At 37.5% G+C, this 22,858-nt stretch overlaps 3 protein-coding genes across 4 annotated transcripts; 2 read left to right on the forward strand and 1 right to left on the reverse strand.

The window, feature by feature from the left end:
* Nucleotides 1-72: 72 nt before the first annotated feature.
* Nucleotides 73-13,946, reverse strand: vps33b (vacuolar protein sorting 33 homolog B (yeast)). Of its 2 annotated transcripts, none has more exons than XM_015384830.1 (24): nt 13,701-13,946; nt 13,526-13,627; nt 12,066-12,146; nt 11,923-11,984; nt 11,763-11,812; nt 11,345-11,412; nt 8,885-8,930; nt 8,700-8,794; nt 7,293-7,397; nt 7,115-7,205; nt 6,956-7,033; nt 6,628-6,701; nt 6,469-6,555; nt 6,297-6,387; nt 6,119-6,193; nt 3,836-3,900; nt 3,679-3,733; nt 3,523-3,569; nt 2,033-2,165; nt 1,322-1,395; nt 1,116-1,217; nt 954-1,029; nt 741-860; nt 73-297 (listed from the first exon to the last, which is right to left on the reverse strand). In XM_015384830.1, exons 2-24 carry the CDS (start codon nt 13,619-13,621, stop codon nt 218-220), a joined length of 1,851 nt encoding a protein of 616 aa, XP_015240316.1. In that variant the 5' UTR covers nt 13,622-13,627; nt 13,701-13,946; the 3' UTR covers nt 73-217. The 2 variants fall into 2 exon arrangements, with proteins under 2 accessions (XP_015240316.1, XP_015240315.1); XM_015384829.1 differs by having other exon boundaries at nt 741-863; nt 13,701-13,945.
* Nucleotides 13,947-13,998: 52 nt separating this feature from the next.
* hddc3 (HD domain containing 3) lies at nt 13,999-16,582 on the forward strand. The gene is made up of 4 exons (XM_015384835.1): nt 13,999-14,170; nt 14,725-14,780; nt 14,859-15,099; nt 16,318-16,582. The coding sequence occupies exons 1-4, from the start codon at nt 14,059-14,061 to the stop codon at nt 16,446-16,448; spliced, it is 540 nt and encodes a 179-aa protein (XP_015240321.1). The 5' UTR covers nt 13,999-14,058; the 3' UTR covers nt 16,449-16,582.
* A 2,509-nt stretch (nt 16,583-19,091) lies between these two features.
* On the forward strand, nt 19,092-22,816 carry mfap1 (microfibrillar associated protein 1). Its single transcript, XM_015384799.1, has 6 exons — nt 19,092-19,282; nt 21,029-21,245; nt 21,322-21,457; nt 21,543-21,730; nt 22,156-22,425; nt 22,524-22,816. Exons 1-6 carry the CDS (start codon nt 19,201-19,203, stop codon nt 22,789-22,791), a joined length of 1,161 nt encoding a protein of 386 aa, XP_015240285.1. The 5' UTR covers nt 19,092-19,200; the 3' UTR covers nt 22,792-22,816.
* The last annotated feature ends 42 nt before the right edge of the window (nt 22,817-22,858 follow it).

Here is a 22,858-nt window from a genome sequence, read left to right on the forward strand (position 1 = left end):
GGGGGCGGTATGCATTATCTTTTTATATAGATGGAATGATGCTATAAATACGATCATTGAAGACAATTGACATATTTTTTAAAAACACATTTATTCGGTTTCTTCATTTTTAGAGTTTTGTTGATAAAGACGACATAGCATAAGTAAACACTTAAGCTGAAAGGAATGTATGACATAAAGCTTAAGATATGTGTCCTCCAGTCAGTGTCATTTGGCTTCAAACGTGGTTGTCCAGCATAGCCTCCAAGAGCCTCGAACTGTTTGTAATTGCAGTTGTTACAATAATAAATTTATAACCTGAAAAGGAAACAACAGTTTTAATGCTGGATTGCTCCAACAAATGTATACATGTAAAAACAACAGTGACCGCTGCAGGATTTCTAGGGCCAGAATGTGATGTCTAGGCTGATTTCATGATAAGCCTAAAAACAACAATAGTATTTCCATACCGCATTATTGGTTCATAAAATCAGCAAATATGCATAAAGATTCAGAAAATATTTAACATTTAAATGTAATTTTAGGATTTCTGACAGTACATAAAAACATTTAAAAAAAAAACATTAGCCAGGTCTTTTAAAATCGTAAAAAAAAAAAAAAAATTACTTAAACAATATTAAATCTTTTAAATGAGTAATTCTTAGAGAAAGAAAAAAAAAAAGTAATCATCCCCGTCTCTCTTTTATACTGGTGATAAATCCCAATCGTTTCCAGTTCATGTATGACCATTTTGTGTTTACCTTTCTCTTTTCCTAGAAAACGGAGAGCTGAAATCTCAGAGAAGGTGCATCCCCCGAGGAACATGACTAGAATGATTCTTTGACTGTCACCCTTTGACTTTGAATCAGCTCCGCTGCCACCTGCTTTGGAAGAGAGAAAAAAATACCACGCAAAAATAAAAAGATTTTGCTTCCAAACGTTTAGGATAACAGGAAATTTCCCAGTGATCCAACCTGTTACAGCGAATTCATGCCCGTTTATCAGCCTGGTTACTTCCTCTAGGCCTATCCAGCCATCCCGCTCCAACACCTGGATATAAACAAAAAGGAATAGTTTAAACAATTTCATTTTTACTTTGGTTAAAAACTCTCATCTGATGGAATGACAAGACTCACCTGCTCTATAAGCTTGCAGCTCAGAGGGATGTATGCACCACTAAAAATGTAAGCCATGTCCTTGGGAACACGTAGGTCATATTCTTCATCTGACTTTGGCACCTTTACCCCAAATAAAGTTATTAGTCCATGTTCCTCACAATAGCAATGGAAAATGTAAAGCCCAGATCATGATCTTTGAAAAATAGATGATCTTTGTTTATTACCAGATTGAGCTTTCGGCTTAAGGCTCTAAAGTTGCTCTTCTTGGCCAGAGAGGAAAAGGCATCAGTCAGTTTTCCTACAATGACAAAAATAATCCAACACATAATTTAATATAAGTAGAACAAAAGAATGCTGAAAGTTATCTGGGAGAGAAAAAAAGTGCAAACACATGATTGTAAGTCAGAATATCTAATTAGTTTAATCAAATTTCCCCAGTTAATCAGCATACATTTAATACCCTGCCTCAGGCCTGCAAAAATGTGCATAATTGTTTGGTAACATCAGTCAGCATCAGAAGAAACAGAATAAAGATACGCTTCTCTCTCTGCACTCCATTATTCAATTTAAGTATTGCGTTACAAAGTACAAACACCTTCTGCGCACATTTCAAATTCATAGTCAAAGAGGAGGAATGTACAGTTATAGTCTTAATTTTTTTTTTTTTTTATGAAAGAGAATCAGCTTTAAAGATTGCGTAAAAGAAGGCTTATTTTTCACTTTGCTCTAAAAAAAATTTTATCTTTAATATTATATTACCGGTAATCAATATATATATTTTTGTTTTTTTCAGAATTTGTTCTAACCTGAAATGCTTAAACTGAGCTCACAAAAAAAGACCAAAACTAGCCTCATACTTTAGGCAAAAATGACAAACATTTGCACAACTTCCCATTTTTTACCTCTTTAGGTTAGTAGAGTTAAACCTGTTTTACCTGCTGTTCTGTCATTGACCAGTTTGCCCACTCTACTCTCCATAACAGTGAGCGTCTCCCCTGGCTGCTGCTCCACCAGCAGCCCCAGCTGCCTCAGGTTGGAAAACGTAAGCAGATGCTCGTCTCCGTAGCTCTGATGGATTCAGAAAACAGTTTACGTTATAAACAGAACCATGTGAACAGTGCTGTACAATAAGAAACAAAACCTGCTGATCAGACTGTTTGTGTTTTCTAATGTGAAGTTACTAATGGTGCAGCTTCCTTTAGAATATCTTTACATATTTTTATTAAAAAAGGTTATTATGAGGTAGTCATTATGGAAGCCGTTTAACCTTTTTAGGTAACAAATACAAAGTTTACAGATTGAAATGTTTTTGCTGATTAAACAAGTCTGCAAGTTATTGAACCATGAACATATTTAGGATTTACCTTAGCCAGTTTTGTTGATCCTAAATGAAATTTGAAAGAATGTTCAATCTCTTAAATAACCTATTCTGAACCAATACACATTTTGAAATGTATCCTGAGCATTAATGGAGGTTCCTTGTAGCTAACTCAGAGGCAGTGTCCAAGTTAGCTTATGCTTTGGGGCCACATTGAACAACAAAATGCAAAAGGTAAAAGTTACATTTTTTAATTTATGTAAAAAAATTCACAATGGTTTTTTAATACAGAATAATAATTGTGAGTTTTTATTTTGGGTGATTTGGACTCCTGGTGATTTGGTGGACATTTCAGTATTCCTGTATGTTCAATTCCAGCTTATCCCAGCTTATTCTCATTAATGGTCTGAATCCTTGAATGTTTCTATTAAAAAACAAAACAGTGAGATGTTTTTAAAACTAGTGTTGCACCGATACCGATACCAGTATCGGATAGGGCCCCAATACTGCCCTAAAATGGTGGTATCGGTATCGGCGAGTACCAACAAATAGGGCACCGATACCATTTTGAGAGCTATAAGTTTATTCAACTATTTTCATTCACTCCTGGTAGGCAATAAAAAGTTCTACTGGATTCACTTTGTATTAAATTTTTTCCTGCTTCACAAAGGTAGGCAGCAGCTTGACAAAGCCATGATGGCAATTATTTTACATTATTATGGTATCGGTATCGGCCGATACTGCACAGCCAGGTATCGGGTATCAGTATCGGGGCCAAAAAATGGCATCGGCGCAACACTATTTAAAACTATGGTCCAATTTCTAGTCACCCCGTCTGTTAGATCTAGCTGGTTGCTAATTTTTATATAAGAGGTATCCTCTCTAGTGGAACATGTAGCTTCTTGTAGAGAAAAAAGAAAAAAAAAGGAAAGATAATGGTACAGTCAGTTTAGTCTCGGCAAAATATACTCAGCCTTGTTCTTTTTTTGGGGGGAGTTAGAAAAGCAAACTTAAGTTTCTGAAATATTCTACAAACAGGTTTTAGGTGTTTATGCTTCTGACTCAGAGGGTTATGTTTTTACTCTTTGAATATCTGTGAGTACTCACCTGAAGATACTGGGCTTTTAACGCCCTGTAATCTTTTGGCAGGAGTCCTGAAAGCCAAATACAAATATATTAGGATTTTAACAGTTCTGAAATCTGTCCTCGCAAGATTAAAAACAAAAGAGACATTCCAGTTCAGAATCACCAATTATAATTCACCGTTTTCTGTGACCGACAGAAGACACAGCAGCCGAAGACTTTCGATCATGGAGACCTAAGGTCAAATAGAGGAGAAGAGACATGAAGAGTGATTCACTGAGGGCTTTTAGTTCGGCAGCCTTTCCTTTGACCCAGACCTATAACAAGTGAAGCCCACCTGTCTGTTGATGTGCTCCTCCATGAAAGAAATACATTCACGGATTTCAAATCCTTCAAGTAAACCTACAAGAAGACAAGAATATTAACAGTCTGCACAAAGAATGGGCCGTCCTGCAGAGTCAAAGATCTGGTTTTAGATTTAATCAGGTCATAATAGACAATAACAAATAAAACAAAAAATGCTTTGTAGCTTGATTATCGCAGCTGCATGTGGACAACCAGACTGTGGTTACCAAAGAAACAAAATGAGGTAGTAGCTTAATCTAAAAGGCATATTTTAACAAAGCTTTTATTTAACCAGGAAGTTCCCATGGAGCTATAGCATGTATTCTTTCAGGGAATCATGGGAGATGGAGTCCACAACTCAAAAAGAGGATGGTTAAGGAAAGGACCAATTTAATCATAGCTTTTGAGGAGTGACTTTTCTACTTTCACAGCTTCATAGCAGCAGAATAAATAAATGCTATTTGTGGCTCTGTGGTCTGCATCAAAATACCTCGAAAAACCCTCAACTGGAACCTCTGAATAAGTGCTGCACATTTCTCAATAAATAAATATAATTAAATATCCATCCATCCATTTTCTTCCGATTATCCAGGGCCGGGTTGCAGAGGCAGCAGTCTAAGCAAAGATGCCCAGACTTTCTGATCCACACATACTTCCTCCAGCTGCTCTGGAGGGACCCCGAGGTGACACCACGACAGCTCAAAGACAGTCCCTCCAGCGTGTCCTGGGCCTTCCACGAAGCCTCCTCCCAATGAAACATGCCTGGAGCACCTCCCGAGGGAGGCGACCCCAGCCACCTCAGCCGCTCCTTTTGATGTGGAGGAGCACCGACTTTACTCCAAGCTCCTCCCAGGATAACAGAGCTCCTCACCTGATCTTGAAGGGTGCGCCATGCCACCCTGCGAAGGAAACTGATTTCGGCTGCTTGTATTCGCGACCTTGTCCTTATATAGCAATTCCCCAGATCTCATGACAATAGGTAAGGGTGGGAATGTAGATTGAACGGTAAATTGAGAGCTTTTCCCCTCAACCCTGCTTCTGTTCACAACGACAGTCCGATACAGTGACTGCATCACTGCCGACGCTGCACCGATCTGTCAATCAATCTCACGCTCCATCCGTCCCTCACTCCTGAACAAGACCCCAAGATACTTACGAACAGTTACTACAAATAGCCGCATCGACAATGGAGGAGGAGAACATGGACCACTCCGACTCCATGTCTCCAAACTCCCTCAGGATCTGGGAGAAACTCATCCGGAGGAGGGAGTTGAAGACCGCACTAACAGAGGGATCCACCAGACATTCCCAAGAGACCCTCACAACACGCTTAAGCCTGGCAGGTCTGACTGGCTTCCTCCCCTCCCAGTGGATCCAGCTCTCCACCAGGTGGTGACCAGTTGACAGCCACTCTTTTCACCCGAGCGTCCGAGACACGCGACCGAAGATCAGATAACACAACTACAAAGTCGCTCATTGACCTCCAGGCCATACCTACCGACCACCCCTGTCCAGGTCTCACTGTCACTGCCCACATGGGCGTTGAAGTCCCCCCAGTACAACAATGGAGTCCCCAGTTGGAACACCATCTAGTACCCCTCCAAAGCACTCCAAGAAGGCCGGGTACTAGATGTTGGGAATGAGAGAGACCTGTCCCCAACCCAAAGGCGTAGGGATGCAACCCTCTCATTCAATGGGGTGAACTCCAACACATGACGACTGAGATGGGGGACAATGAGCAAGGCCACCCCAGCTCGCCGCCTCTCCCCGTTGGCAACGCCAGATAAGTGGAGCATCCATCCTCTCTCCAGGAAATGGGATCCGGATCCCAAGCTGTGCGTAGAGGTGAGCCCGACTATATTCAGCCAGTACCTATCAACCTCCCACACAAGTTCAGGCTCTTTCCCCCCAGTGATGTGACGTTCAAATCCCTACCACAGAAGCTGCGTGTACACCGGGCCGTTTTGCCCCCAGCCTCGACCACCCATCAAGTCCTCTCTGCACCTGACACCTATGGATCCCTCTGTGGGTGGTGGCTCCACAGGAGGGCATACATAATTAAATATTTGTTCTAAATTTAGAATATAACCCTGAACACTTGGCTGTATTTATGACCTGATATAGACCTAAAATTAAGATCCTAAAATTAAATATTTGCCAATTTTTGTCAATAGACAAGAAGATAAAAGTTTCGTATCACAGAGAAAAGCATCTCAAAAATACTCTGAACTAAAAAACACAAATTAGATGTAGAGTGTAAATAGATTCATCTCACAATGTTCAGTTTTCAGCAGCTCCTGGAAATCCTGCTTTGTTTTCTTTTTCATTATAGACTCACTGGCACTGATGTCTGAAAGAAAAATTGCTATTAGGAGCAGAAGCATGGCTCGTTTTTAAGAACATGTAGATATAGATAATGTAAGAACATTATCTCTTTTAATGTGAACACTCACGTAGAGTAAGTAGCCGATGCTCCTGCTTTAGACCTTTCAGCTCCTCTGATACAAACGTCTTCATCTGCTTTATGTCCATCCCCCTTCTTTTCTGCAGGGTGTAAAGAAACAGGGAAGATCAGACCATCCACTCCCATCAGTCACCTTTAATCCAGGCCTAACAAGAACTCACATCATATGCAGTTTGGAGGTTCCTGGCTTTCTGACTGAGAAATCCAAAAACGTTGGAGAAATGCTCGTTTCGGATTTCATTAAACACCTGTGAGGAATAAGCAAACGTTGACCTTCAGTCCTGACAAAAGCAGATGAACAGCTCTAACCTCAGCCATACCTTATCCTGAGAGTTCAGCATGACTTTAATACTTTTGTCAGAGGAGGTGACATCAGGTCCGAACTCAACACATCCTGCAGGACAAGAAGCAGAAATGAGACAAAGAAAATAGCAAAAATTAAAATGGCTTTAAATATTTTTATGTTGTAATTCCAACTTGATTCGAAATAAAGCAAAGAAATAATCCATTTTATTTCTTCTTATTATTATTATTCAAGGCAACTTATAAAAATAGATTTTAAAAAACTATACAAGATTCCAAAATATCAATGAAAAATAAAATTTTTCCAATCAGTACAGCCTCAGTTGACTGAATTCAGATACCCACCACATTTGATCCTAAATGTATCATCCACCAGCCCCTCGTAGACAACTTGTGAGCATAAAGGAGTAACAAAGTCTACATCTGTGGGGGAAAAAATGATTTTCTTTTAGATAGGAAGAACAGTGCAGCCTGCTTATACTTTGACGAGCCGTTGCTTCTTACCTCTATCGATGAGAAAAACATTCCCAATTTCAGCCTGCCGAGCTCTTTGCTCTCCCTCCTCTACCTGCTCCCTCCACGACTCGTAGGTCATCTGGGGACATATAAACGGCAGCAAATGTAACGTATGTAAAGTAACAGGATCTGGATGTTAAAGCTTTGCCCTTTGACTGTTCTGGACCTTGGAACAGCGTCCAATCCCGTAGATCTTTGAGAATGGTCCAAAGAGGGAGTAAAGGAGGTGCAGAGCACTGCCAGCCGTCCTCACCCATCGTTGGTCTCCTGCCTGTAGAAATAATACTAGGTTCATTAGATAAACTTCTTGTTTTGCTGTTTATTTGGAGTGATTCTATCCAGGATTTCTTTGATTTTTATTGTTTCAATTTTGATAAAAGGGGTTAATCCTGAAAAGTGTATTATCAGGAAAAAAGATTAAAAGGCATGAAATGCATGAAAAAGAATAATAAAAAAAAAAACAAAGACAGGGTAGGTAAGGATTTACGGGATTCCTACAAATTGTAATGTCATATTCCAACTTTTCCCAAGTCCAAATTTTCTAGTTTAGTTAAATAGGATGAGTGGAAAGGCAATAAATGATAAAGTCTCTAAATATTCAATTCAGTTTAATTTATTTATATAGTGCCAATTCACAACACGTCATCTCAAGGCACTTTACAATTCAACCACATCATACAGTCAAATTGATTGACTGAATCAACTCATTGACTCGAAGACAATCCCTCACACTAAGAATGCTTGCAGCGACAGTGGAGAGCAAAACTCGCTTTTAGCAGGAAGAAACCTCAAGCAGAACCAGACTCAGTGTGAGCGGCCATCTGCCGAGGCCGACTGAGGTTCAGACATAGAAAATGAAGCAAAGATACAAAAGGCAACTGTCAACCAGCTTCACAGGCGGCATTGTCCAGGAAACACACAGCCAGGGAGACAAGCTCCTAGCCAGCTCCTATATTAGAGGAGAAAAGAGAGCGCATCCAGCCAATCACAGTCAGGGAAACAGGACTACACTGAAAAACAGGTTGATCTGTAAACAAAGGTGTTGATGTCAGCAGCACAGCTGATATTTCTCTACAGGATGGTGTCCCAGCCAAACAGGAACAGACCAGATGAAGCTACTATGAGAAAAATCAGAGAGAGCATAGCATTCGAAATTGAACTAACAAATTCTGCAGAGTGGGAGAATAGAGATAGAATGAAGCAGAATGATGAAAAAGGGGTCCCTATGTCCTCCAGAAGTCTAAGCCTATAGCAGCATAACTATAGAGATAGCTCAGGATAACCTAAGCCACTCTAAATATAAGCTTTATCAAAAAGGAAAGTTTTAAGCCTACCCTTAAAAGTAGAGAGGGTGTCTGCTCCATGGACTAAATACGAAGTTCTTAACTGTCTTTTGTTTTATTTTTATGTATTTCAGGAAAATAAATGAATAACGAAATCAAACGCCATAGTCTTGCAGAGTGTGCACAAACCTAGCATAGAGAGTCAATACTATCTTTATAAAAACTGTGAATCACTTTAAAACAATCTGTCTGAGCAAGTGTCTGAGCTCTCTTAAAAACTCAAAATTTACCAGAAACTGGTCTCTAAAAAACTCAGGAAGCTCCAGACTGATGATATCATCATCCAAAGGAAGGAGGTAGAAAGCCCACTCGTCAGTAGTCACATCTGCAGGTGGACAGACATAGTTTCAGTTCTCCATCACTTTTCACTGTTGATTAACCGAGAATAACAGCAACAACAGGGAGAAAAACTGACCTCCATAGATTCCTTGTTCCTCCAGCACAGCCTCGCATGCATAAAACTAAACAGGAAGAAGAGACACAGAGGGTTAATATTGGTATATCAAAGCTGAAATATTTTAGACAAACTGGGATTTAAGCAATAACAAACATGACCAGGTAGAATATTTTATATATCAGAGTATGTTTGTAAGGTTAATATAACTTAGTTCACTGCTCTGGACTTCTTTAAGTTAAAGTCAATATAAACCAATTCATTTACCACATATAAAAAATAAGAAGTTGGTCATGAAACAAACAAAACAATTAAACATTCTAAACAATAAAACAATGTAGGGAACTAAGGACTGAAGTAGATGAAATACCAAATGACTAATATTAAAATATGTACATCTGAAAATGTCATAATTTCAATTTCTTTATTTAACTTACCGGTAATAGAACTTTACTGAACATGTTTTAAATTAAATTAAGCACATTAAACTGGATCCTACTAGTTTGATTTTGACTCTACTCAAATGTGCTCAACAGGGTATAGGTTTAAATTAAAATTTGACCCTTTCTTAAAACTAACTGGAGCTAACTAGATAGTACAACTTTATCCATGTTTCCAAAGAGAGACTATTTACACTGAACTGGACAGAACTGGTTTACCGCAGGTTTAAAAGCAAGGAGATTGAGTAGACTATAATATACAGATTTTAAATTGATTTTTTATGCTGTTTTCTGTATTTAAGATTGAAATAGATTTATATTTTTTTCCCAGCATTTTTATTGTCTTTACACTGTCACAAGAAGAGAGCAACGTAATTAACTCTCTGCATGTAACCCATCCCTTTGGGCAGCAGTGGACTGCCACTGTGTGGTGCCTGGGGAGCAATGTGGGGGTCAAGGGTCTTGCTCTGGGACCTAGAGTGTTAATCCATGGGAGTGGGACTCAGAATCAGAATCAGAAATACTTTAATAATCCCAGAGGGAAATTACTTTTGTTACACGCTCTAGTTACAGTTTTACATGATATATACACACATCCAACTATACAATATAATAAGGATAAAAATAAGAATAAAAAGAGATAAAATATATATACACATATAGCTCTTCTGTATATATATCTGTACGTATATCTATGTATATGTAAAAACTAAATCCAAATAAAGTGAAAAGTCCAATTAAAGTGAATAAATCCAAGTAAACTCTATTTAAGCAAACATGCTTAAATAGAATAAATTGGACTGAGTTAGATCATAAATGGAGCATTCTACTACATATTCTTTTGAACTAGATTATAAATGCAATTCAAACAGAACTAAGATCTCTTTGAATTGCATTTGATTACATTGCAATGTGATAGTTAGTAGTTGTAGGTACTTTTTTTCTTATTTAACTGGGCAAGTCCAGTTAAAATTTAAGAGCCTATTTTTAAGGAAGGGTGCTGAGAATGAACTGGGTTGTTTTAGCGTATAACTGGAATTCTTTGTTACTGGATCATTTTAGAAGGGAGAAAAACAGATTATCGTAAACAACTGTCTTAGATGGTTTTAAACATCGTGCAAACACCACTTAGAGGAAAATAGTTTGAAGTGGGTCATAACAGCATGATTCAGAAATGCATATTATGTGAAATGATTTGCTCTTTATTAGTAACCACTGAAACCAGCTTATAGGTTTATTAACAGTTAATTGATACAGGCAGTTTATGAATGGATGGTACTGAGGAATCGGGGGAATATTACAATGGATTCATCAGAATGTCCGCCCTATCCCACTCAATCACTATATAGAATGGGCACTATATTGTGGATTTTATAGTACTACTTTTCTCTTTCTTCAGGAGAGTTCTTGCAAAGCATTCTGGATATATCTCTTTGTCTAGTGACCATGGATGTACACTCCTTTTCAAGGTACAATTGTGGGAAATTTTGAGTCCACTACTTTTTCATCCGCTAGATATTCGGACACTCATCTAAAATGGCATAACTCCTACATAGCGCTCTATATAGTGGTAAGGGTGGATTTTCAGACAAAGCAAACATTAACATGGAAACAATTCAGACAAATTGGGATTTAAGTAATAATAAACTTGACTAGATAAAATATGAATATTATTTGAGTATTTTCAGAACATTCAATTCAATCCCAAAATATTTTATAATCTTGAAGGGAAATTAAATGCTGCAGTAACTTATAGTATTTTTTAACCAGTTGTTGAAGGTGTTGATAGCTGTAGGCAGGAAGGTTTTTCTGATGGTTACAACTACGTTAACTCCATTGTTAAAGTAAACCAACGTAAACCTAAACTCATTTTGAACAGACTGGACTCTGTCTGCTTTGAATAGGACTGAACCAGCTTAAACTGGCACAACTTAAATTAAATAGCTAGTTGAGGTGTTTTCTCCAATAAAACTGGAAACAAAAATAAAAACATCCTGCCAGACAAACACAGGTTTGGAATGTGCAGCAGAGGACAACGTACCTTCTGTGGAGTGAAGATGATTTTGTATCGTCTATATTTTCCTGCTGCCTTGTCTGCATTGACCACATCTGAAAGGAAGAAGCATCAACATTTACACCGATAATAATCACTAGAATAAACTAAAAACTAGAATATCTAATGCTTATCTTTTTTTTGTTTTAGCTTGTTACTTGCAATAATATCTCAGCTGTGTTCTTTTATTCTCTTGTGCCGTTAGATCAACTGAAATGTTTCCCAAAGGGGATTAATAATGCTATATCTTATTGTAAAATGTATAAGCAAAGTTCTCCATAATTATTCTGTAACAGCTAGCCAAGGCAAAAATTAACAAATCAGCAGATCCAAGAAACACACTGTTTATATTGGAAATAAAAAAATTCATTAAAAAAAGATGAAAAACCCCTAAAACTGCACCTACCACATATCCACTTCACAGTTTGTATTCGTGGCCGAATCAGAAAGCAGAGTCTGTAAAAATGAGAGATGCCTCATTGTGATGAAGTCAGATAACATGTATGTAAAGTATAAAAAAACTTAATTAATAACAAATAACATCAATAACGATGAGAAAAACTCACTGATCTGAGATGCTGATAATAGGCTTGAACTCAACTTTGTAAAGTTTGTCAACTTCATGTTGCTGCAAAATATACAACATATTAGATGTTTTAAAAGTGTTGGAATGTTAGGTGTTTTTATCTAAGAAAAAAAGTAGGTTTACCTTCAATATTGAAACATTTGCAATTCGATCAAGTGGACTCATCAAGTCTGAATCAATGAAAAGGTCTTTCTTCCCTGGCAACTGTTAAATAACAAAAGACATTAGATACAATGAGGCTAGTTTCCCCAGCTGTTCACAGAAAAGCAGATCAACACCCACCAATACCAAGAAAGAAGCCTCTGCTTCAAAATCAGTACCTTGAAATTCAAATGAAATTTAAAGCAAATCCACATTGATGAATCAAAGATGGCGCTGTTTACTGACAATGATATGTTGTATGTTTGGAGGAGGTAAGTCTTTCCAACCTAATTGTCAAGTATAGTATCAGTACACAGTGGGCCTGTTTAGCTGAATTATTGCTGCACCTCACAAAATAATCTAGATAGAGCACTAGTGATAAATTCTACTTGATGTGAAATCAAGCAAACTGGACAATGAAGAGCTCTTTCAATGAGACAACTTCACACCCAGGACAGCTGTACTGTCAATCAAAGGGGTATCACTCATATGCTGTGGGGCTACTTAGAATCCATTGATACTGGTGTATTGCATAATTTGGAATGAACTATATAGATAGAGGACAACTTCTAAATTATTGTAACTTATTTCAAATATTCAGATAGATCAGGGATGTCAAACTGGTTCCAGGAAGGGCCATGTGGCTGCAGGTTTTCTTTCCAACCAAGCAATAGCACAACAGACTCCAGTCATCTCATCAATTGAGTTCAGTATTAACATGATGACATGATGATTGACTGGCATCTGATTTGCTATTGCTTAGCTGCCCTTTCTGATATTTGAAACCTGGTTAAAGAAAGGTGATCGAGAAGTAGAATGATCCTGAATGGTTTGGAATGACTAAAGCAGGTCAGCATTAAGCTTCTTGAATGGCACAGACCCTCAAAAACACCGAGAGTTAGTTGCACAGACCTGGCTTTGAAGCAAAAACAAACCACTTTAAATGAAATCAAACAATTCTGCCAAAAAAATAAAAAATAAATTATCACGTGATCTACCAGGCCAGGATAGTGACAGCAATCTGAGGTCAGCATTAAGCTTCTTGAATGGCACAGACCCTCAAAAACACCGAGAGTTAGTTGCACAGACCTGGCTTTGAAGCAAAAACAAACCACTTTAAATAAAATCAAACAATTCTGCCAAAAAAATAAAAAATAAATTATCACGTGATCTACCAGGCCAGGATAGTGACAGCAATCTGAGGGTGGGAACAAAAAGCCAATGAATAATACTTTGAATATGTTAACAATATGAGCACTGCAGGAATAAATTAAAGCAGTGAATTGTAGAAAATATATTTTTAATTATGGACCCAATTCAATTCCGAGAAAGTAAAAAATGCTAAATGTTATACAGATACAGGGGAAACAGACTCATAAACGCGGCCAGGATACATTAATTTCCCAAACTCTGTCACAAGTGCAGTATTGTGTGGAACCCACCTGTTCCAGTAGGTAGATGAGCTGATCTCTGACCAGCCTCTTCAGCAGGGAGAGGTCTGGGAGCTCCGGGGAATCTTTCCTGCCACCGTGAGCCATTCCAGGCTAAAACAACAGTGGGAACGTTAAGGAGTTAAGGAAAGTCAGTTGAACACAAATTGATATATGTGTATATTACCTATTAAGTGTTCCAGAGCAGAACTATAAGGAGTTTTTTCTGAGAGGCTACTGACAGAAAGAAATCCCTCCCAGGTTAGCTTGTTGGACAAAAACAGATCTGTCCGCAGGAGTCACAAGACAAATACAAGCGTAACAAATGCTAATTCAGATATTAAGCAATATCATATGGATTAATTAAGAAGGCAACGGAAAAAAATTGTTTCATTTAAAAAGCCGCAGATATGATCAGAGTGGAGCAGCTATCAACTTCCGTAGCTAACAGGGCGGAAAGCTTAATGTTAGTTATTGTTTCCCTCCGGAACATTATAGAACGGACCTCTATCGCCTGAGAACCCCGGACCTGTTTAAGTTTAGTTATGAATTCAGACGCGTCCTTGTTGTTAGAAACTGTGAATTTTGCTGCAGAAAAACATCGAAATCAACGACGTAAAGACCCACAGGGGACGCCGTACATTAATCATCCAATTGGTGGGTAGGAGCATTATTATCATAATTATTCCATTAATTTTTCTTTTGTGGTCGACTTAAACCAAAAGTGAAAATTTACCTGTTTAAAATAAATTAAAATGAAAGCAATAACATAGGCTACCTAAAGCGGTCAACAAAATGCCAAGAAGGAAATACATCAGCAGTGACCTTTAACATAGTTTTGCTGCTGATTCATTCAGGTAATTTTTTAAGGACTAATTCCATAGTGTGTTAAAGTAATAATTACACACACATGCTAAAAAATAAAAGATGTAAAGCATCAAATATAGTTGCTTAAATGGTATTTGAAAAAGCTAAATTGAATTTAATGAGCCTCAAATGTCATACAAGCTGTTTTATTATTTATTTTTTCCTAATATGCTGCACAATGATTTCTTTTTTAAGGTGGAGAAAGTTTTTATAAGCTGGGGGAATTGATTTTTGCAGTGATGATGTCCACCAGCTGTGTCCTTAAGGAGTTTTATGTTTTACTAATATTTTCTCATAACCTGAGAACTGGAACCTCTCTAGTGAAATTATTTTTTTCTTCTAAGGTGTTGCACGGATACTCAGCTATGAAGGAGGAGTCACAGACGTGGAGGTTTTGCAAGTAAGTTCTGGTGTGTCATCTCCTTGAAGCATTCAGTCTTCCTGCATTGCTGAGCTTTTTTTCTTATATCTCATGCAGGCGGCTTTGCTGCATGACACTGTAGAGGACACAGACACCACCCTGGAGGAGCTGGAGGCCAAATTTGGGCCGATAGTAGCTCGTGTTGTTGAAGAGGTGACGGATGACAAAAGTCTGCCGAAGCAGGAGAGGAAACGTCTGCAAGTGGAGCATGCACCTCACTGCAGTCGACAGGCTAAACTTGTGAAGCTAGCTGACAAGCTGTACAACCTGAGAGACCTAAACACCTCCACGCCTGTTGGTCAGCACTTTGCACTCTAAAGATTGAAAGTTGTAATGTGTTGAATTATTTATTGTGTTTTATTATAGTAAAGTAAATAAAATATTGCGTAAGCATTAAATAGATAAACTCTTTAAGGGTAATTGAAGAATATAATAGAATAGAAAATCCCTTTGTTGTCCCACAATGGGGAAATTGTTCTGCAGTTGCAGCAGCAAAGGTCATAGTAGAAGTGGTCACATAATGTGCACCTTAGAAAAGAAAAATAACAGATAGGAAAATAAAACAAATAGAGTATTGTTGCTAGAATGGGGTGGGGGTATCATCTCAACCCCCACACCCATACAGGGGAACAGAACACCTCGCCTGTTCAGCCAGGCCAGCAATTACCCCCCCATTTCAGAGACAGGTATCAGGTATTGCAGGCTAACAAAGAACCAAACCGACTGCCCATTCCTAAGGAGCAGTCCCGCTCGTCCGCATCAATTTGGAAGTTTTCTAATCCAAAACAAGGCTTAATTTTTGGTCGACTCTATAAAGCGTCAAACTCAATGCTATTTCTGATATTGTGAATTGAAAAAGCTTCCTGGTTGGGAAGCGAAATGTCTTCACACTTGAAAATGAGTCCAGTGGATTGTTTTTAACAGAGTATTGTACTGTACAGTGTTTTTACATTTTTTTAGAAAGTATTATAAAAGAAACAAACTCTAAATATGTCTTTTTTTTTATTTGACTAGACTCAAATGTTGTAGAATAAAACATGATTGAATGTATTTTCGAGCCTTTTAAGCCCTTATTTTTTTAGTGTATTATAAAGTATCCTAACTCTCTACCAATTTATCCAAAACAAAAGTTCTTTCAGTTTTAAATGAGAAAGAATGTCTTTACCTAATTAGCAACTCTTCACAAAAAGATGTGGGAAGCTTGTAGAGACAGTCCATGAACACCACACTATTTAGTTTAGTTTCTAAAAAAAAAATCGTTAAAGCAAGTATATTTATAATTGATCTACAGTATGTTTGGTCTCTTACCTGATATCCAAATAAAATACTAAAATGGATCAACCTATTGAGTGGTTTGTGAAGTGTTAACATAAATTACAGCACAGTTTATGCTGCCAGAGAAAGTTGCCCTTTGTGTTTATTATGTTAAAGTTAGAATGCATTAACATTTGCATTTAGGAGAACAAAAATGTTCATTGAATTTTCATACATTAACTTTCTCTTGTCTCTTTGGCAGGTTGGTCAGCTGAGCGGGTCCAGGAATATTTTGTTTGGGCTGCTGAAGTGGTTAATGGTCTTAAAGGAACTAACTCGGCTCTGGAAGAGAAGCTGGAAATGCTGTTCAAACAGAGAGGGGTTCAACTCTAAGAGAAAAGCCTCTCCTCACTGAGAACAGACTGTTTACGTCACATCTGATACTGTTTTAATAAGCCATGAAAATAAATCTTGTTTTTAATATTTTGGAAGCACTGTGTCTCATACATACACGGCCTATTAGGACCACATGTTACTACGGTAATACTGCTGAATATAATAATGATGGAACTCATTAAGTTTATTCCAACCTTTTTTTTTTTTTTTAGCTTTTTTCTTTCATCACCCTTTCTGGCCATTTATTGTGAGATTAACTATCCAGCCACAAAAAATCATAAATTTTTGGTATAAAGGACAGTAAAATTCTATCCAATGGGGCAAAGATGTTATGGCACTCAACTGTAAAACACCCTAACACCAATTACACTAATCGGCCATCTCTTTAAGTCAAATTTAAATGGATGTAAAAAAAGCTGCTGCTTTTTCTCTGTAAATGTCCAGATCAGGGTTTCATCAATGGAGATTCATGAACCATGAATAGAATAATGTGCCCGATCAGTACTGTGAACCTTTGTCTTCTGATTTTCTGAATTCTAGACTTTCATTTTTTTTTCATTAAAGCAAACCAGTTATTTTTTTTCACCTGTCAGGTTCAAACACTTTCATAAAGCACCTAAAAGATCAGCTCTGCATGATGCATCCTTGTCATACATTGATCTGTTGCTGTTTCTACCATTTATTTTTAGATGGATTACGCTCTAGTTCATGTCTGTTTTTCTCAACAAAAAAAGTTTATATATATATTTTTTAATTTTTACTTTATTTATATAACAAACCAATAGTGTACAAAGACTCATTGAGGTACAAATATTACATGGATAGAGAAAAAAAAAAGAACATGGGGCTAAAAACAAGAACAGATAAACAATAAGGCCAATACATAAATATTGAGCAAGATTTAAAACAAAAGAAAAGTATAAATATTGGCAGTTACTTTTTTGGCAGAAACAGATGTCAAATGTTTCAATGAGGTGTAATACAGTTTAAATTGGTTAAGAAAAATTTCAAAAAAATGAGCAGAATCTCTCCATTTACAGCAATGTATGTGATATTTGACAAGCAAGAAAGCAATATTAACCATATCTCAAATGTTACTATCAAGGTCCTCAACATAATACAACACGTGGGTGATTGTTGTTTCTTGGATGTCCTCAATTTTAAAGGAAAACCAATTTTTAATGTCTCTCCATACTTTTAAAAGAAAAAAGGACAGGGGGAAAAAAGAGATGATTAAGGGATTCATCCAGAGACTCACAAAAGGAACAGCATGTTAAGTGAAACTGAAATCTTTTTTGCATAAATTCAGCCACTGGGTAAATATTGTGAGAGATTTTAAAGTGAGTCTCTTTAACCTTTGGTAAAACCAGCCATTTAACAAACTTAGAGAATGCCTTCTCAAATAAAGGCAAATTAGTTGTTGAAGGCAGTAACAAGCATTACATTATTACATCAATCACAAAATATTCTCCAATTTTCAATTTGGGTAAATATGGAGTAACATTTGAGTATCTTAAGGTGTTTTGGATGAGATGGATCAGAGCTACAGGAATAGCTTTGCATAGTTTTAGGTATTCATGACAAGTAGGGCTAGGTAAAAAAAAAATTGATTTAATCGATTTTGAATCGATTCCTTTACATTTTTGCAAAATCGATATCTAGGGAATGAGATCGATTAGTTTTATAGTGACGCCCGTGATGTTCACATTCAAATGAGTAGGAAAGGTGCACTCAAGATTACTTCAAGCCAGACAGCTGCAAATATACCCAATAGGGTGACTGAAGACATTAACAAATGGGGCCTGACCAGCAAACCCCCTGTAGTTGTTACAGACAACACTGCAAATATGGTTTGTGCAGCAAAGATAATGCAGCTCATGTATGTCTGCTGTGTCCCCGCTGTGTCATGTCTGCTTGCTCGAATGAGGCTTCACTTTTTTACTTTTCACAAACAAGTTTGCAATTATGATCAGTTTTGTTCACATCTCATGTTTAAACTGTCTGATACACAAGTTTGCACTTTGTGTTTAATGTGACAGGAAAAAAAATAAATATATGAGCATTTTGAAACACAGTTGAACCACTTTCAATATTGTAAAAACAGATCGAATCAAAATTAATCGATTTAGAACTGTATTAATCAATCATATTCATCATATAATCGTATTAATTAGACTTTGGCGAAAATACCCAGCCCTAATTACAAGTACAGAACAGATCAAATTTGTTGGTAAAATCTCTATGATTTAGGAAAACACTGTGACTGTCCATTAAGTCAGTTACCAAAAAAAAAAAAAAAAAAAAAAAAACCAGTCTGTTTTTAGATTTTCTATTTATTAATATTGATATTTTATTCCACACTACAGATCCATGACAGGTGAAGTTGTGAGTAAATATAATTTCTTCCCAAAAATGAAAAAAAAAATTATGAAAATTAGACAGTGAAATTTTAATCTTGCTTAATTCAAAATCACATTTAAGCAAGAAATCCAAGCCACCAAGCGTATTAAATAACACAAATATAAACTATAACGACGACACAAAAAAAGCAATGCCATAAAAAGTCGATTAAAAGTTCCACCAGCTTCTTAGAGGCGGAAACAGTTATCAGAACGACCTCACTTCCGGTCCGTTCACGCATTTAGTCGAACTTCCGTTTCGTTGCAACTACAACGAGCTATAGAGCTACTGAGTGAAATAACATTTTTCTTTTTATTTTATCGGCTCGTATATCGTTGACCAGGCAATCATGTCTAGTCACGACGCCGCAAACATGAAGCTTCCGCCGATTCAGTCTACGGCCGGTGCCGTTCCAATACGGAACGAAAAAGGTAAGCTTTGTTGGGAGCTAAGTAGCTACATTAGCCAACATCAGTTGACATCGCAGATGGCGAAGAACCACGGAGTAAACAATTAACAGAGTTGGGACCGGGTTTAATTAACACATTATGATACATTTTGCATAAGAGTAACATCGTCAGGTTTCTTAAATTTTAAACTTTTTAAACTTTATTCTTAATCTGAGGCTTTAGAATAATTTAATGCATCCTTATTTTTATACTTGGGCTCAGTTTCCATAGCCTTAAATCTGTGATTGTTCTCAATGTTTGCTCTACCTGCTTTAAAGTTTAATAAATTCCTTCAAAGGTTGGCTTTATGGTTTCTGTTTCTTTTTTTTACTTTTGCGATAGATGTACACAGTTAATATCTGAGTTATAGTTTCAGCTTTTCTGTTATTTATCTAAACAAAAGTTAAACTGGTAGTTGGTCTGTGCTGTATTTTTTATGCCCATTGTAAAATCCTCTCATTGAAAACTGTCTCTGTGACTAACATTGAGAGGAACTCAACATCTTAATGTTTTAGACTTGACCATTTAATAAAATCGTTGATCTTAAATCCCTTCATAAAAACACAGATTGACAAATTGTCCTACAGATTTTAACTAATAACATTAAACATCAGTATATTTAAATAGTCTAAAAATAGTTTTTAATTCCTCTTTTAAGAAAACTAAAGTTTTCCTTGGACTTCTTTAGAAAAGGCCCTAGTCACCTTCAGTTCAGACACACATCCCAGTGTTTGAAGCTTCAAAGAGAACCAACATGTTGAAGCACATTTTGGGGCCTTATGAGCAGATGAAGTTTTCAATTTTCACTCCAGGAATAACGTTTTACTTCTGCTTTAACCTCCTAATAGCCACCTCATTTTGGATAATTCTCAGCTATTTTGCATACCCAAATGGAAAAGCAAATAACTTAGGAACTATAAGCCCACATTACATGTGAAATAAATTATTTGAAAGCTAACACTTAAAATTGGGTGAGTAGAACACAGACCAAGCTGTATCAGTTCAAACATGACTCAAAGTTGTTGTTTTTTTTATTGTCTGAAATTAGAGGTCTTTTTTGAGTAATAAAAATTAATAGATTTACTATGTGCCTCTTCATCATTCTATAAAACTATTTAACATTCAGGGTTTTTGCTAAAATCTGTTGTTTATTGCTACTGCAAAGTTAGGTTTAAAAGTGTTAGAAGATGTTGCCAAGCAATAACCTAAAAAGACTTAAAATTGGATTATAACTTATTTATTAAATAACTTGAATACCGGTATGAGTTTCATTTAGGATTGTTTGAGTCTTAAACTTGGTCCTGCTAAGTTTTTTTTTTTTTCATGCATTTTGTAGGACCTGATTTAAATACCTAATCTAATAAGCCTTTATTACTGCTGAAACAGTTGACTGTTAAGTTTGGAGTTGTAATGATGTAGGAGTTGACATATTTCTTCACTTAATCAGCACATGTGATGGAAAGCCTCAAATTCTCTCTTAATTGTTTTATAATTTATCATGTTCTGTAGATGCAATACAAAAGCTAGTGAACGTAATTAGTAGTTATACCTTTACAACGGAGGTCAAAAATGATCCTGTAGTTTCTAAAGGGGCCGGAAGTCTTTAGCATCTTTGAGTCTAGTTTACTGTTGATCTCCAAATTCTGCCTTTTCATGCATGAATCTCTGCTCCCATGTTTTAAACCTGAGTCAATTTCAAACAATGTTGTTCATGTGTGCCGACTGCAGGTGAGCTCTCGATGGAGAAGGTGAAGGTGAAGAGATATGTGTCTGGTAAACGTCCAGACTACGCCCCCATGGAGTCTTCAGATGAGGAAGAAGAGGAATTCAAGTTTGTGAAAAAGGCAGCGGAAGTAGAGCCGGAGGTGGAGCCACAGGAAGAGGACGTCTCAGACCCGCGTCTCAGACGTTTGCTCAACCGCACTTCTGAGGACGTGGAGGAGAGGTATTACTCTGTTCCTTAGCTTCACTCAAATTTTTGGAAAATCTTTCGGAGCTATAATGTTTTTCTGACTTCTCAGGTTAGCGAGGCATCGACAGATTGTTGAGCCTGAAGTCGTCGTTGAGAGCAGCGAAGACTCTGATGAGGGAACGTGGCATCCTGAGCGAGAAGAGAGCAGTGAGGATGAAGAGGAGGAGGAAGAAGTGGATGACGAGGTTGTAATTATGCAAACACCTCAGTGTTTTTAATTCCCTTTTATTTTGAACACATTCTTATTGCTTTAATCATCGCCCTGCACAGGAAATTGAACGTAGACGAGCGATGATGCGTCAGCGGGCGCTGGAACGGAAGAACGAGGAAATGGAGGTGATGGAGGTGGAGGAGGAGGGCAAGTCAGGGGCGGAGTCTGAATCCGAGTCAGAATATGAGGAATACACAGACAGCGAGGATGAAGCAGAACCGCGACTCAAACCCGTCTTCATTCGCAAGTAAGATATTGAGAAAAAAAACTGGAAATATTTTTTAAACATCCATCAATCATCTAACACGGGAATAAGTAAGCAGCTCGCAAATTCATAGTTTCTACAACGTTTCCCAAAAAGGTTACTTCAAATCTTTTGTAACTCTTTGTAATCACAAACTGGCACAGAAAATCCCAGGATAAAAAAAGTCTTTTCAGCAAATATACTGTTTCCAAAATTGCTTTTAAGGTGCTAGCAAAAAGTTTACCTCATCCCAGCCAGTAAGGGGAACACTCGCACTCATCTAGCCTTGTTTGATACTGTTTGTGAGCTGGTTGCCAGTTCAGCTAATGCTAATTGGACTCTGGTCTACATGGATGATTATCAGGGAACATTTTGCCTAGCTTTAAAAGTTATGACACATTCGTTAACAAACTGTTGTTTATTTACAGGAAGGACAGAATCACTGTTGCTGAGCGAGAAGCTGAGGAGCAGAAGCAGAGAGAACTGGAGGCTGAGGCTAAAAAGCAGGCGGAGGAGCGCCGTCGTTACACTCTGAAAATCGTTGAGGAGGAGGCTAAGAAGGAGTTTGAAGAGAATCGGCGGACACTGGCCGCTCTGGAAGCCCTGGATACAGATGGGGAAAATGAGGAGGAGGAGTACGAAGCCTGGAAGGTCAGAGAGCTGAAACGCATTAAGAGAGACAGAGAAGCCAGAGAAACGTGAGTAAAAGTCTAATATTGTAAAAGTTTGGATTTTGAGAGTAAGACAAACCCAGCTTTGATTAAAATGTGTGGTTGCTTGTATTGCTTGTCTTCAGGATGGAGAAGGAGAAGTCAGAAATCGAGAGATTCCACAGCCTGACAGAGGAGGAGCGCAGGGCCGAGCTCCGAAACAGCGGGAAAGTCGTCACCAACAAAGCCCAAAAAGGCAAATACAAGTTTCTCCAGAAGTACTACCACAGAGGAGCTTTCTTCATGGTGAGTCAAGACACATTTTTTACCTCAGCCAAGAAAGTTATGTTTTTAGGAGTTTGTGTGTTTGTATCTGTGTACAGGATAACTTTAGAAGTTGTGGGCGGATTTTAATGACATTTTTATCAGAGGTGTCCCTCATGCCAAGCACCAAAATGTAGGTGACCACAGACAGGAGGGC

The sequence above is a fragment of the Cyprinodon variegatus genome, unplaced genomic scaffold (genome assembly GCF_000732505.1).
Source record: "Cyprinodon variegatus isolate N-32 unplaced genomic scaffold, C_variegatus-1.0 Scaffold324, whole genome shotgun sequence".
Taxonomy (NCBI): domain Eukaryota; kingdom Metazoa; phylum Chordata; class Actinopteri; order Cyprinodontiformes; family Cyprinodontidae; genus Cyprinodon; species Cyprinodon variegatus.

Excerpts from the sequence above, each read along its gene's own strand:
- vps33b (XM_015384829.1), bottom strand. The coding sequence starts at position 13,621 with ATGGCTCACGGTGGCAGGAAAGATTCCCCGGAGCTCCCAGACCTCTCC. Across the intron at positions 6,194-6,296 it reads GCATCGGCTACTTACTCTAC|ACATCAGTGCCAGTGAGTCT; the intron begins GTGAGTGTTCAC and ends TTTTTCTTTCAG. Across the intron at positions 2,166-3,522 it reads TAAAAGCCCAGTATCTTCAG|AGCTACGGAGACGAGCATCT; the intron begins GTGAGTACTCAC and ends TGAATCCATCAG.
- mfap1 (XM_015384799.1), top strand. The coding sequence starts at position 19,201 with ATGTCTAGTCACGACGCCGCAAACATGAAGCTTCCGCCGATTCAGTCT. Across the intron at positions 21,246-21,321 it reads TCTGAGGACGTGGAGGAGAG|GTTAGCGAGGCATCGACAGA; the intron begins GTATTACTCTGT and ends CTGACTTCTCAG. Across the intron at positions 22,426-22,523 it reads GACAGAGAAGCCAGAGAAAC|GATGGAGAAGGAGAAGTCAG; the intron begins GTGAGTAAAAGT and ends GCTTGTCTTCAG.
- hddc3 (XM_015384835.1), top strand. The coding sequence starts at position 14,059 with ATGAATTCAGACGCGTCCTTGTTGTTAGAAACTGTGAATTTTGCTGCA. Across the intron at positions 14,781-14,858 it reads CAGACGTGGAGGTTTTGCAA|GCGGCTTTGCTGCATGACAC; the intron begins GTAAGTTCTGGT and ends TATCTCATGCAG. Across the intron at positions 15,100-16,317 it reads AAACACCTCCACGCCTGTTG|GTTGGTCAGCTGAGCGGGTC; the intron begins GTCAGCACTTTG and ends TCTCTTTGGCAG.